The sequence below is a fragment of the Tenrec ecaudatus genome, chromosome 2 (assembly GCF_050624435.1).
Source record: "Tenrec ecaudatus isolate mTenEca1 chromosome 2, mTenEca1.hap1, whole genome shotgun sequence".
Taxonomy (NCBI): domain Eukaryota; kingdom Metazoa; phylum Chordata; class Mammalia; order Afrosoricida; family Tenrecidae; genus Tenrec; species Tenrec ecaudatus.
The window spans coordinates 250,694,983-250,707,069 of NC_134531.1; the positions used below are offsets into that span (position 1 = coordinate 250,694,983).

At 43.7% G+C, this 12,087-nt stretch overlaps 1 protein-coding gene across 1 annotated transcript in view; it reads right to left on the reverse strand.

The window, feature by feature from the left end:
- Nucleotides 1-11,817, reverse strand: part of CMSS1 (cms1 ribosomal small subunit homolog) — a 452,794-nt gene extending 440,977 nt beyond the window's left edge. The window contains exon 1 of the mRNA XM_075542419.1: nt 11,636-11,817. Within this exon, the coding sequence (XP_075398534.1) occupies nt 11,636-11,699 (64 nt within the window). The 5' untranslated portion in view covers nt 11,700-11,817. The remainder of the gene's footprint in view (nt 1-11,635) is intronic.
- Nucleotides 11,818-12,087: the final 270 nt, after the last annotated feature.

Here is a 12,087-nt window from a genome sequence, read left to right on the forward strand (position 1 = left end):
ATCGTCCCTCACACCTTTGGTCCTGAAGGTATCATCCACCCTGGATTCCCTGTACCTCCAACCCTCATATGTACCAGTGTACAGCCTCTGTCCTATCCAGCCCTGCAAGGTAGAATTCGGATCATGGTAGTTGGGGGGAGGAAGCATCCAGGATCTGGGGGAAAGCTGTGTTCTTCATTGGTACTACCTCACACCCTAATTAACCCATCTCCTCTCCTAAACCCCTCTATGAGGGGATCTCCATTGGCCGACACTTGGGCCTTGAGTCTCCACTCTGCACTTCCCCCATCATTTAATATGATATATATATACATATATACACATACATATATACATATACACATATATACACATACATACACACACATATCTTTTTTTTTTTGCATGATGCCTTATACCTGGTCCCTTGGGCACCTCGTGATCGCACTGGCCTGTGTGCTTCTTCCATGTGGGCTTATTTGCTTCTGAGCTAGATGGCCACTTGTTCACCTTCAAGCCTTTAAGACCCCAGACACTATCTCTTTGGATAGCCGGGCACCATCAGCTTTCTTCACCACATTTGCTTATGCACCCATTTGTCTTCAGCGATCCTATCATGGAGGTGTGCAGTCAATGATATGATTTTTTGTTCTTTGATGCCTGGTAACTGATCCCTTTGGGACCACTCGATCACACAGGCTGGTGTGTTCTTCCATGTGGACTTTGTTGCTTCTGAGCTAGATGGCCGCTTGTTTATCTTCAAGCCTTTAAGACCCCAGTCACTATCTCTTTTGATAGCCGGGCACCATCAGCTTTCTTCACCACATTTACTTGTTCACCCACTTTGGCTCCAGCCGTTGTGTTGGGAGAGTGAGCATCATAGAGTTCCAATTTAATAAAAGAAGGTATTCATGCATTGAGGGAGTGTTTGAGTAGAGGCCCAAGGTCCTTCCGCCACCTTAATACTTGACCTATAAATATAGACACAAAGATCTATTTCCCCATCCTCCTATATATATTTGCATGTACATGTCTTTGTCTAGACCTCCATGAATGCCCTTTGACTCCTAGCTCTTTCCTCCATCTCCCTTGACCTTCCTCCTGCCCTACTACCATGCTTCATCGCCACCTGGGCTAGAGTATACCTCTTCTCTAAGCAACCTTACCCTTGATCATTTCCCACCAGGCCTGCCACTCCCCCTTCTCTACCATTTGGGGTCCCATGTTTTTCCCTTGTCCCTGGGTTTGTTAACACCACTTCCTTACCCCCCCTACCCCCCCACCCCAAGTCCCCCCGGAACTGTCGGTCCCGTTGTTTTTCATCCAGATAGTTCATCCAGCCTGTCCTATTCAGACAGACCTGTGGAGTCACTAACATGCACGAAAACTAGACAGAGGAAAACAAAGCAACAGTATACAACCAGACAACAAAACAACCAAAACAAACCACTGAAAAAGAACAGAACAAAACAGTTCACAAGAGAAAAGCTTGTAGTTAGTTCAGGGATCGTTTGCTGGCCCTTAGGAGCGTTTTCCAGTCCAGTCTGTTGGGGCACCACGCCCTGGCCCCAAAGTCCACTTTCAGCATTCCCTGGGGACCTTGCCACTCCATTCCCTTGCTGTTCCGCTGCACTCCCCCAGTGATTTGCCTCGGTGTGGTGGGATCAGGTCAGGTGGCCATGGCTACTTTCTGTAACCATCAAGGCAGTGGATTCAAAGGTTGCCAATATTAATATATTTCACAGAATATGAATCATTGCTCTGCAAAATTAAAATGGGAATAAAAGTATCATACTATGAGTCCAACTAGCTATCTACAAGGCTGGATATAATCCCATCAGTAAATTAGAAAAATTATTTTTTTATTACCCTGAAATCTTTTTGTGGTTGAATCAAGCGAGAGATGTGATTTTGGGTGGCGAGAGGAACACGAGGTTGCTCTAAGTCAAATAGGCACTGATGACACAGGAGTTTTACACTTCACACCGCCTGGGCCAGAGGTAAACTGCTGTGAGTTGAAGAGCAGGCCTGAAGGTTCTGTGGGATCCTGCACCGAGAGCTGGAGACACAATAATGGAAGGAATCTGAGAGGATCGAGACCATGCTCCTGCACCTCTGTCCCGGGATAGAGGCAGCAGATGAGGCGCACTCTCCTTTCTAGCCGAGCCCAGGTCAACGCACAGAAGAGATACTCACCCCTATTGCGGAGCCCGGTGGTGCTATGGGAGAGACTTCGGACTACTAACCAGATACCCACCCCAATTTAAAGGAGAAGGAGGAGCTGCAGGCTGGGGCAGAGCCAAAGTGTAGGGTACTATGTCACAGCCTGAGCAGGCAAGCTATAAGAGTAAGTTAAAAGCCAGGTGTGGAAAAGCGAAGTTAAAGGAGAGCCATAAGAAGGGAATGAACTTCAATAGAAGGGAATGAAGAGCTGGAAGTCAAGGGGCATTTATGGAGGTCTAGACAAAGACATGTACATGCAAACATATATATGAGGATGGGGAAACAGATCTAAGTGTCTACATTTATAGGTTTAGTATTAAGGTGGCGGAAGGACCTTGGGCCTCTACTCAAGCACTCCCTCAAAGCATGAATACTTTCTTTTATTAAATTGGCACTCTAAGATGCTCACTCTCCCGACACAACTGCTGAAGCCAAAGCGGGTGAACAAGTAAATGTGGTGAAGAAAGCTGATGGTGCCCGGCTATCAAAAGAGATAGTGTCTGGGATCTTAAAGGCTTGAAGATAAACAAGCGGCCATCTAGCTCAGAAGCAACAAAGCCCACATGGAAGAACACACCAGCCTGTGTGATCGAGTGGTCCCGAAGGGATCAGTTACCAGGCATCAAAGAACAAAAAATCATATCATTGGCTGCACACCTCCATGATAGGATCGCTGAAGACAAATGGGTGCATAAGCAAATGTGGCGAAGTAAGCTGATGGTGCCCGGCTATCAAAAGAGATAGTGTCTGGGGTCTTAAAGGCTTGAAGGTGAACAAGCGGCCATCTAGCTCAGAAGCAAAAAAGCCCACGTGGAAGAAGCACATCAGCCAGTGCGATCACGAGGTGCCAAAGGGACCAGGTATAAGGCATCATGCAAAAAAAAAAAGGGATATATATATATATATGTATATATATGTGTGTGTGTGCATGTATATGTATATACATATATACCATGTTGAATGAAGGGGGAAGAGCAGAGTGGAGACCCAAGGCTCAAGTGTCGGCCACTGGAGATCCCCTCATAGAGGGGTTTAGGAGAGGAGATAGGTCAGTCAGGGTGTGAGGTAGTACCGACGAAGAGCACAGCTTGCCCCCAGATCCTGGATGCTTCCTCCCCCCAACTACCATGATCCGAATTCTACCTTGCAGGACTGGATAGGGCAGAGGTTGTACACTGGTGCATATGGGAGCTGGAGGCACAGGGAATCTAGGGTGGACGATACCTTCAGGACCAGGCATGTGAGGGGCGATGCTGGGAGAGTGGAGGGTGAGTGGGTTGGAAAGGGGGAACTGATTACAACGATCCACATGTGACCTCCTCCCTGGGAGATGGACGGCAGAGAAGGGGGGGAAGGGAGACTCCAGATAGGGCAAGACATGACAAAATAACAATGTATAAATTACCAAGGGCACATGAGGAAGGGGGGAGCGGGGGGAGAGGAGAAAAAAAAAGAGGACCTGATGCAAAGGGCTTTAGTGGAGAGCAAATGCTTTGAGAATGATTGGGGCAGGGAATGTGCGGATGTGCTTTATACAATTGATGTATGTATAGGTATGGATTGTGGTAAGAGTTGTATGAGCCCCTAATAAAATGTAAAAAAAGAAAAGGAAAAAAATGATTAGGGCAAAGAATGTACAGATGTGCTTTACACAACTGATGTATGTATATGTATGGATTGTGATAAGAGTTGTATGAGCCCCTAATAAAATGTTTTAAAAAAAAAAAGGGAATGAAGTACAAATGAATGTGATAAAAAAACAAAAACAAGCCAAGAGTGAGGCCAGATGGAGGGAAGCGGGACGGACACAGGTGGGAAAGCACATGTGGAGTGCTAGCACTGTGCCTGACATAGAGGGAGTCTTCGGTACATTCTCAGGGAAGGGAGGATGCCAGAACGAGGCTCCCACCCATGCCCCTCCCAAACTAGGTTTGACCTTGACCAGGAGCACACACGTTATATATAGATGAGGCTTCAAAACTTGAAATTACGGAGACCAAAGAGTATGTTTTCAAGTTGGAATATGCTGAAGAGCAGGAAAGACAACGCACTACAAAAAAGAATTGATTCTGACTCACAGCCATCCATGAACCACTCCCAGAATTTTCAAGATGTGTACCCCTTTTTTTGGAGCAGTGGTCTTGTAGTGGATACGAGATGGGCTACTAACCACAAGGTCAGCCGAGGGAAACCACAAGCCGCTCCTCAGAGAGGAAGGAGGCTTTCTGCTCTAGTGAAGAGGTACAGCCTCAGAGACCAACAGGGGCAATTCCTGTAGGGTCACCGTGAATCAGAGTTGTGGCAGTTACATAATCCGGTGTCAACTGACAAAGGCGTGCATTTATAGTCATTGCATGTTTTGCAAGAGTCTGAAGAGGAATCTATATAGATTGGTATCAGACATATGGGCTAATATCGGACTTATGGACTTGATCTGGGCTGGTATGTTTTCTTAATGTACAATTACTCTTTATATACAGCTTTCTTATACACCTAGGAGAATAAATGAATTTGTTTCTCTAGTCAACCCGGACTAACACAGAACTCAACACAATGGCAGTGATCCTGGGTTTTATTTTGGTGTGACCTTTATATATCCAGCCTGTCTCCATGGCCTCTTCATAGGAGGGTTCAGATTGCCAATCTTCTGGCTAGCCTTCAAGTGCTGAACCTTTTACCCCTCACCCAGGAAATCTTAACAGGTGCACGGGGGTAGGGGGGATGATCATTTCACCCAATCCCCCAAAATAAGGCAGTATGATAACTATACTTCTAATGGAACAAGAAGAAACATATCTTTAAATGGTAATAGTTTGAATTCCATTAAGATAAGTCTATAAAATAACAAAGATCTATTTTAACAGGATTGTAAACTCAAACCATGCTTACTCAAAGCAATGCGTAACTACAACTAACAACCAGAAGTACTACTTTAAGCTCAACAAAATGGGGTTTGCCCTGTACCACAAGCAAGTTTAAATCACTGCTTCCTGAGCATAGCCCTGTTTCTGTAGAAATGTGGCTTCTCTGAAGAACTATGAAAATAAAAGATGCTGTGCTAATAACTCTGGAAGGGATTCACTGAAAAGAAACATTAAGCAGGTAATCTAAATGAATGAAAATAAATCTGACTAATAAAAGAATGTAAAAAATGTATAGCCTGATTTTTCTATGCTGACCCTTTTCCCCAACCCTACATTTATTTAGCTTCACTAGAAAGATCAGGAACTAATTTCTCTGTAACCTTTTGAAATAAAAGTGCTTGATTTAAATAGGAAAACAAATCAGCTAATATATGAATAATTATGCTTTGGTGACAGGGTCACTGATGAAAAGACTCTCAGGTGTGTTTCCAATTTTGGCAGGGGCTGGCAAAGGTCCCACAGGTCAAATCCCTCCCTTTATCTTCTAGAGTAGTATGTGAGTTGGTTTTCACATCTTTAAATAATTGAGGGGGGTATTTCAAAGAATTAATCTTTGGTGATATGTGACAACTGATTGAAACTTAATTTTCATTGTTCATCAGTAAAGTTTTATCGGAGGAGAACCACACTCCATCGCTTGACATGTCACCTGTGGCTGCTTTCATGCTATAATTACAGGGTGGAGTAGTTGTTAAAGACACAGCCTGACCTGCAGAACCTAAAATGTTTGCTGTCTAACCTTCATAAAGAAAGCTGCCTGAATCCTGGCCTAGTGTGAACCATACTAACAGAAATGCAATAAGCTCTTAAGTGAGACTTGATAAGTGACTTTTTGTAAGTAATACTAGCAATTTAAAAATTATTTTTAAAATCCTATGAAAGCAAAGAAATTTTATTTCAAGCTATATGTGATATATTTGATAAGATGTATAAATCTGCGAGTGTATTTAAGTGTTCAACTAAAGAACATCAGATAAACACAACTCAAAGTCACTACGAACAACACAAGGTGCCGCTTTGGAATCCGAGAAGGAGAAGTCTCTCCAGGCCATGCAAACTTCTGAATGCTATTATTCAAGATTCACAGACATTTAGTTTTCAAAGTTGCATCGGGACCTACTACTCACATAGGATTTGGGAAAAGATGTGCAAATTGGTACCTTTATAGTTTCTTAACTGTTGTCAAGGAATACTCAGTCATTTGCAAGAATCCTGGGAAGTGTATAGAATAAACTAGGCCCATGGAGGTCTCTGGGCCATTTGTTACGTGTTAAAGTCCAGACTCATGACTGATAAATGTAGTTGTCTGTTCCCTTTCCCCCTTGAAAGCCATCCTGCTCCTGTTAGTTGCCCTTGAACATGTTTTAAGAATCGTATTTGGCATTTGATTGAATGTCTTTGTGCTCATGCTTAACGGATAAATCTTACCATGTAAGCTGATTGTGTTGGGTTTTCCTCTCCTGAGATTCCTTTACGCAGTATAAAATAAGGTCTAGCTTGAGAACTCAATAAATAATTTTGAAAACTGCATGCCCTGAAGCTGACCTTCTGTTATATGTCATCAGCATCTGTATTTAGTCTACATTTTATATACAGAAAATGCAACACAATATTTGTTCTGCATGGCTGTCTACACATAAAAAGATTATATAGGACTAACTTTGGACTGAGAAAAGGAAAAAATTAATTAAAAGTTATTCAGGCTTAAAGGAAAGATGCAAGGTGTTCCTCCACTTAATTATTTCCAGGAATACAGGATATAGAAGCTGATACAACGTGAATAAAGTAATACAAAACTATATCACAAAAAAATCAAAATAAAATATAAACTTAGAATGCAATCGAGTCAAAGCCGACCCATAGTGCCCCTATTGGACAGAACTGCCTCTGTGAGTGATTAAGACTATAACACTTTAAGAAAGGTACCCTGGTGCCATACTGGTTAACGCACAGGGCGGCTAACCTCAAGGTCAGCAGCTTGAACACCCAACCACTCCTCTGGGGCTTTCTACTCCTGGAAAGAGTGACAGTCTCAGAAACTCACGGGGCAGTTTGACCCTGTCCTGTAGGGTCACTATGAGTGGGCATCGACTCGATGACAGTGAGAGAGAGAAAAAGAAATCTTTACAGAGTAGAAAGCCCCATATTTCTCTGGTATATTACAACAGCAATAACCAAATACCTGCAATACTCATTTTAGAAGTATCAAAGAATTCATTTACAAGGCAAGTTTGTTTGCTGTTCTTTTAAAATAAACATAACTTGTCAAACAAAACCCAAATGTGGTTAGTATACAACGTAAATAGAGGTTGTTGTTATACAACAAAGACTTCAAATGTACTTCTAGAAAGGAAAAGCAACATGCAAAGCCTGGGCAAGCTTCCACCAACTCTCCCAACACATTAAGATTCTTCAGGTGGGGAACTTCTAGGACGAGGTTTCTTGGGTATGGCTGTGAATTACTAACAGTTATTTAATGAATTATTAGCTAATAAGTATCTTTTAAAGGAGCCTTGGTGGCACAGTGGTTAAGCAGTAGACTGCGATCCTCATGATTGGCAGTTCAAAATCACCAGCAGCTCCACGCACAGAAAGACTGGGCTTTCTATTCCCACAAACAGGCAGTCTTGGAAACCCACAGGGGGCATCACTAAGAATCAGCATTGACTCACAGGGTGGCAGTGAGTTTGGTTTGGGAGTACTATGTACTGGGACACGACTTCAGGCCCTGAGGAAACAATAAATAAGACAAACTCTAAGCTTCCATGGAGCTTGTGGCCTAGTGGGGATTACAATAATTTAACAAGGACAAATATAACTGGCTATTAAGGACTCTGTAGATAATTAAAAGAAAGTGAGGAAATAATGGTGTAAGGTCACGGATACTCTAAACAGGCTTAACAGATGTGATGTGTGAACTGAGGTTTTCCTATTAAGAAAGCCGCTGTTGCGGGCCAGCACTGGCACTGAGTTAATTCCCACAGTGAAGACTTGCCCCCTGTGGATTTGAGAGTAACTCTTTAAGGGAGTACAGAGCCTAGGCTTTCTCCTGCAGAGCAGCTGGTGGTCTGGAACTGCTGGCTTTAAGTAAGCTTAGTAGCCTGATGCTAACCACTATGCAGCCAGGGCTCCGTCCATAAAGTTTCAGTCTTGAAAACGCAGAGGCAGTTCTACCCAGTATGATGGGGTTGCTATGAGTTAGTAGCAGTTCAGCACAGATAGGAAAAGGAACAGCAATGAGTTTAAACAAAATGAAGGCGGTGCGGCTTGAACAAAGACCACTAGTGAGGAGCAGGCAGAAGATCTAGAAAAGTAATCTAAATAGTATTCTGTGACCACTGGGCTCTAGGCTGGAATGTGGCCTGCTATCCCTTTACCAGGATTCAGCTGGGTGCTGAATAAAGTATGATCCATAGAGGAACAAGAGGGAAAATAGGAGGCCGGCTCAGAGTTTACTTACAGTGGTTAAGGCAAAAAAGAATGCTAACAAACACACTGGTGGTGATAATAACAAAGAAAACCAGAAGTAGGGACTCAGGATAAATTAAAGGGGAAGTGTCACCAGGACTTGAGAGATCAAATGTGCAGAGCAAAGGAAATGGATGAACAAATCAGGACCTTGGTATATGAAATTGAGTAGTCAGTGGTTTAATGCATGGAGATAAGGAAGTCGGGGAAAAGGCAGGTTTGGGGAATAAATGTAATTGTTGAGTTTTGGCCACATGACATTCGACCTTGCTATGACATAACTTTGTAAAGAGATCAAAAAGGCAGCCAAGATGGGAGTCTCACACTCCAGGATCACGGAGGTTCATGGCAGAGGTACTCCTCAAAGTCCAATGGCAGAAACTGCTTATTTGAAGCTGAAGGACAAATGTCCTTTGAATGAGACTAGTGGGAGACTAAGGGCTTTAACAGATATAAGTTGATAATGGTGTATATGGATAAAGGAGTTATTCTAGATACTTTTAGCACTGATAATCCAAAATGTTATTTACTAGAAGTATAAGTGCACAAACTCTGGTTTGAAAATGGTTGCATATGAATTCAAGCTTCCCAGTTACCAAGTAAATTCCATTGTACAAACCACTTGACATTTCAACAGGACTTGATAGAATCAACATCCTCATCTATAAAATGGAACAGTAATTATGAAATGATGTTTTTGAGCAGATTAAATGAGCTACATTCCTGGTGACAGTTCAAAATCACCAGGCACTCCTGGACAGAAAAAATGAGGCTTTCTACTCCCATTACAGTCTCGGAAACTCAGGGGCAGTTCTCCCCTATCCTATGTCAGTCTGAAATCAACTCCGTGGCAGTGAGTTGTTTTGGCTTTTTTTTCTTTTAGTTCCTGTAATGCAATCAAAAGTATCTGACACATAGTAAGAATACCAGCGGCATTATTGTCTGTAGCCCTCCTGTCCCCATCACTGCACACAGAAATATCTGCACACTTCAGTTCTCTAGTTACGACATTTGACAGGAGATGACATCAAAGAATCAGAATGATAAAAGCCCTCTTCAAAAGAAGTGGGACGTAAGAGCTTCACACATTGCTAAGAAGTTCCGCTTTGCAAGTAAGCCATCTGTGTGTCAGTCATTCCCAACTCTGTGTCTGCAGGTTCTAGCTGAGCCCCGGGGTAACAGTCACTAGAAACGTTCTTGGTAATGGAATATAGGGGAAAACAAATGGCAACCTCCTCCATAAATGAATGATCAAAGACCTCCTCCTCTTGGCTCCAATCCAAACATCACAGACCACATTTTGAATGCTATTCTCTCATGTTTCCAAAATATTACTTGACACTCAGCTCTTCACGTGCCAAAATGAAAGCAACACTGTTTAAGGATGCTATGGATTTTTGGAAACATCTGGCACATAATACTATGCACTGATTTTCTTCCTCAGACTTGAGCGTCACAGGGGCAGAGATGAGACTCAAAATCTAAAAAACCAAACTCACAGCCACAGTCTATTCCAACTCATACTGACCCTATAGGGCAGAACTGCCCTAGTGGCTTTCTGAGACTCTAACTCTCTACAGAAACAGAAAACCTCATCTTTCTCCCATGGAGCAGCTTGGGTTTCAAACTGTTGACCTGGCGATTAGAAGGCCAAGACTAGAATTCAAGAATTAAGATCCTTCATTCAATGCTATTTCCCCTACTACTAAAGAGTAACTCAACTATTTCCTTAAGAGTTTTGATCCATAGTACCAGAGTTGGGGAGAATAAAAGTAGCTATGGGCTCTACCAGTGCTGGGGGGTGGAGGGGGGTGGGGAATTGTGGCTACAGACGCAGATAGATATTTGCTAGGAGCAAGACTTTAAACTGTGAGTTTTCTCTTTAAACTGTGAGCATGGATTATAATGGCTACATCGTATAAAATGATGAAGTCAGCCCTTTTGGAAGCAATTCAGTTTAAACAGAATTTTGGTGTGGTCTTTTTTTTTTAATTTTGGTGTTTTTAATGGATCTTTTACAATGCATTACAACCAAAGTTTGCACACAGATGCCTCAAGGGCTTGTAAAAACTGAAAACATGAATTAGATTTTGGTTTTATCTTACAATTTGGCAGAGAAGAGAGGCAAATCTTATAGAGTGATAGCAGCATCGTTACATCTTCATCCCGATGGGACATAAAGAGTTCAATGGCAGACTTGGGTGGGAAGTTAGTTTATGAGACTCCAATCCTTGATACAAGGCCCACTACATTGAGTGGATACACACAGAAGTCATGTGTGGACTGTGTTGTTACCTGGAGTCTAGTGTTTTTGACAGTAACTTGCTATGTGAATGGGCCAACTGTTTGACATCTTTGGGTCTCATCTTCCTCATGTGTAGAATAAGCGAATACACTTAGCCCCTTTCTGGCAATAGTATTCCAAATTATGACCATGAAAAACAATAGTTAATATTTACTGTCCACATAGTATGTGCCAAATATGCTATGCTCAAGTGTATCACAGATACCTTTCCGTTTACCTTCTCACCCACCTTAGGAAATAAGCAGACATCAAAAAGTACGAATGCGACCGCACAGTCTCAGTGTTGCAGCAGCGATTTGAACTGAAGTATTGAAGACCTCATGGCGCAGTGATTACCTGTTAGGCTGGCAAACGCCAAGTCGGAAGTAAGAAACCGCCAGCGGCACAGCGGGAAAAAGATGGGGCTTTCTACTCCAGTCAAGTTACAGTCTGCGAAGCCCATAGGGGCAGTTCTCCCCAGTCCGAGGTTCACTGTAAGTCGGAATCGACTCCATGGCAGGGAGCTCAGAATCTAGCCCACTGCGTTGTGAACCTTCACACAAACTCGTATGCAAGCTCGGGAGAGAAAAGTTCGGGGAAAGATTTCCGCCTGTTGGGCAGCCCCGCGGACCAGCCCGAAGATGCGACTTAGTTTCACGTGCGGCGCCCGCGACAAGGAGCACGCGCTGCGGCTCCGGGAACGGCACAGTCTCGGGGGGGGGGGGGGGGCCTGCGGGAGCGCGCGCAAAGTGGGTACCTGGGCTGCTGGCTGCTCCGGCCGGCTGGTGCTCCCACCAGTCGTCTCCGAGGTCGTCAGCCATCTTGCTCCGGACGCGCAGCGAGCAGACACCGGGGAAAGGAGCAGCGGCGGCGGGAGAGAGCGAACCGAGTCCGTGTGGCGCAGCCGGCGGTGCCGCACGAGGAGCCACTGCGCAGGCGCGGGCGCATCCACCGCGCGCTGATGACGTCAACTCTGCGCTCCGCCTCTCTTGTAGTCGCTGTCAGGTCCGCCGCAGTTTCAACATCTGAATCGGTGGGCGAGGTAAAACGAATCTCGAAACCCAAAAATCATTCCCCCCAAAATTCGAAGACGATAAACTGCATAAACAAAGATATATTTCCATCTTGAAAAAAATTAATTGGTCCTCATGAGCTGAAAATATATTGTAGAAAGTGTGACGCAGAACGCTAAGACATTTTTTTCTCGGG